This window comes from Chiloscyllium plagiosum, unplaced genomic scaffold, assembly GCF_004010195.1.
Source record: "Chiloscyllium plagiosum isolate BGI_BamShark_2017 unplaced genomic scaffold, ASM401019v2 scaf_65271, whole genome shotgun sequence".
Classification (NCBI taxonomy): domain Eukaryota; kingdom Metazoa; phylum Chordata; class Chondrichthyes; order Orectolobiformes; family Hemiscylliidae; genus Chiloscyllium; species Chiloscyllium plagiosum.
The window spans coordinates 1-1,915 of NW_025174345.1; the positions used below are offsets into that span (position 1 = coordinate 1).

The following is a 1,915-nucleotide window of genomic DNA, read 5'->3' on the forward strand; positions in this document are numbered from 1 at the left end:
GATGAAGTCGCAGGCTTTCTCCTTCATTGTTCCAGTTGTCCTAATGAGCTGCATGTAGACCCCAGAGGTGCATCTACCACAGCCCACTGCAAACTGACAGCCAAACATTCCATTCAACAGAGTGGACTTGCCTGTGCTTTGTAATCCCAACACTGAAAGAACAAAAATGCGGCAAGGCTTAACTTTCTTGTCAACTTCCGTTAACACGCTAGTGACCCATTCCATGGGGATATTGGAAACATCTCCATCCATGAGCTCAATTGGGAAACCCTCCAACATCATATCAGCTGCCAGTGATGGAAACTGTTTGATATCTGAAGGAACACTTGGCTGGATCTGAAACACCTCATAGATGAGTCCCATTTCCCGGAGGAAATGTTCCAATCCCAAGCTCTGGGATTTGTCCAGCAGGTTCTTATTGTGTTCAGTCAATTGTTCCTGAATACTTTGACTCTCCACTTGCTCCTCAGTCTCCAGGTTTAACATTATGTTACTATGAGACACTGTGACTGAGTTTGACTCCAATGCATTTCTTAGGCAATTTAGGAAAAGTTTCCTTTGGTTTCCCATTGTCTGGAGCCCAACGATTATTTGCCTCATCAGATTCGACATCCCACGACATGCAAGTGCCCGACAAAGATCTTCTCTCTCTCTCTGCAGCTGACTGACATAATCTGAAACATTAGCATCACTGAGACTCTTTAACTGACACATTTCCTTATCGATGCCTGAAATCTTTTCCCAAGTATCTCCTTGGAAATACAATTCTCTCTCTCGGATCATTTTAATGCCTTCGCTCACAATTTCTTGAAGAATTCTTTCGGATTTTCCCCAAGCTTCTGAAATCACGTTGTTGTCTTCATCGATCAGAAACTTACTGGCCCTCGCTGCTGGGAGCATTGCTTGCAAACTCAGTGCCTTCTCTTTCACTTCTGCCCCCTTTCTCAGAATCTCTATTAATTTGGATCGAATACTTTGTAGAAAGTCTTCTTTGTTTTTTCGGTATTTTGTTAAAATATGATCTTTTGCTATTAATTTCGCTTCAACCAACCTTTCTAAGTGGAGATATATTTGTCCCACCTTGGAATTAATAATTAAAAACCGTTTCTGTTGAATCTGAGGATTGGAAAACAGAAATGTTTCGGCTTGTTCGTTCAAATGCTCAATGAAAACAAACAGAGTGGTGGCAACTTTACTCAGGAACTGGACGTGTTCCGGAAAGTTTTGGGCATCCCCTCGGAGATTCATGACTGCCACAGCCTCTGGAATGATGTCAATATCCTTACTGCCAGATGGCAAATACCAGATCATTTCTATCATTCCGTCTGAAACCTTCCTGCTTATATCGCCACATCGCATATTAGAATGGACAAAATAATCCAGATTGGGTTGCGAGCTGAAAACCTGATTTAACAGTTTAGATTTTGATGATGAGCAGTTGCCAAATCGAACAAAAGCGAACGTTGGAAGACTAGATGTGGCCATACATTCCTCAATGTATCCCGCCCTGTCTCTCATTGACTGAGGTCGGTATCTCCTCACGAAGGAGCGCATGGGATGCATAAGAAAAGTTGGTCTCCCTTCCGGACTCAGCATGACGATTGGAAATGCAAACTGGCACAAGGACATTCGGAGAATCAGTTCCTGCTGCAGAATAGTGTCTGCACACACAAAGATCGCAGAAATAAGGTCCAGTGGATGGAAAGACATTGCAGTCGCATTCGGACTTTGAGAGGAAGAATTAAAATCATCTTCCGATGTTCCATTTTCAGATGTGTCCTGTTTTCTGGCATTAGAATTTGCCTCCATTAGCAGCCTGAGGAAATGCCAAGGGATATCTGTTGTGCTGGTGGATTTCTTGTCCTCCACAGTCTCAATGTTCATCTCCTTTACTTTATTCAGGGACAGCTTGTTG

The 1,915-nt window shown here is 43.0% G+C and overlaps 1 protein-coding gene across 1 annotated transcript; it reads right to left on the reverse strand.

Moving 5' to 3' along the window:
* Positions 1 to 6: 6 nt before the first annotated feature.
* Positions 7 to 1,894, reverse strand: LOC122545318 (up-regulator of cell proliferation-like; the record flags this gene model as incomplete). Its single annotated transcript, XM_043684384.1, has 1 exon — positions 7 to 1,894. A coding segment is annotated over exon 1 (1,878 nt), but the record flags the coding sequence as incomplete, so codon positions are not given.
* Between the last annotated feature and the right edge of the window lie 21 nt (positions 1,895 to 1,915).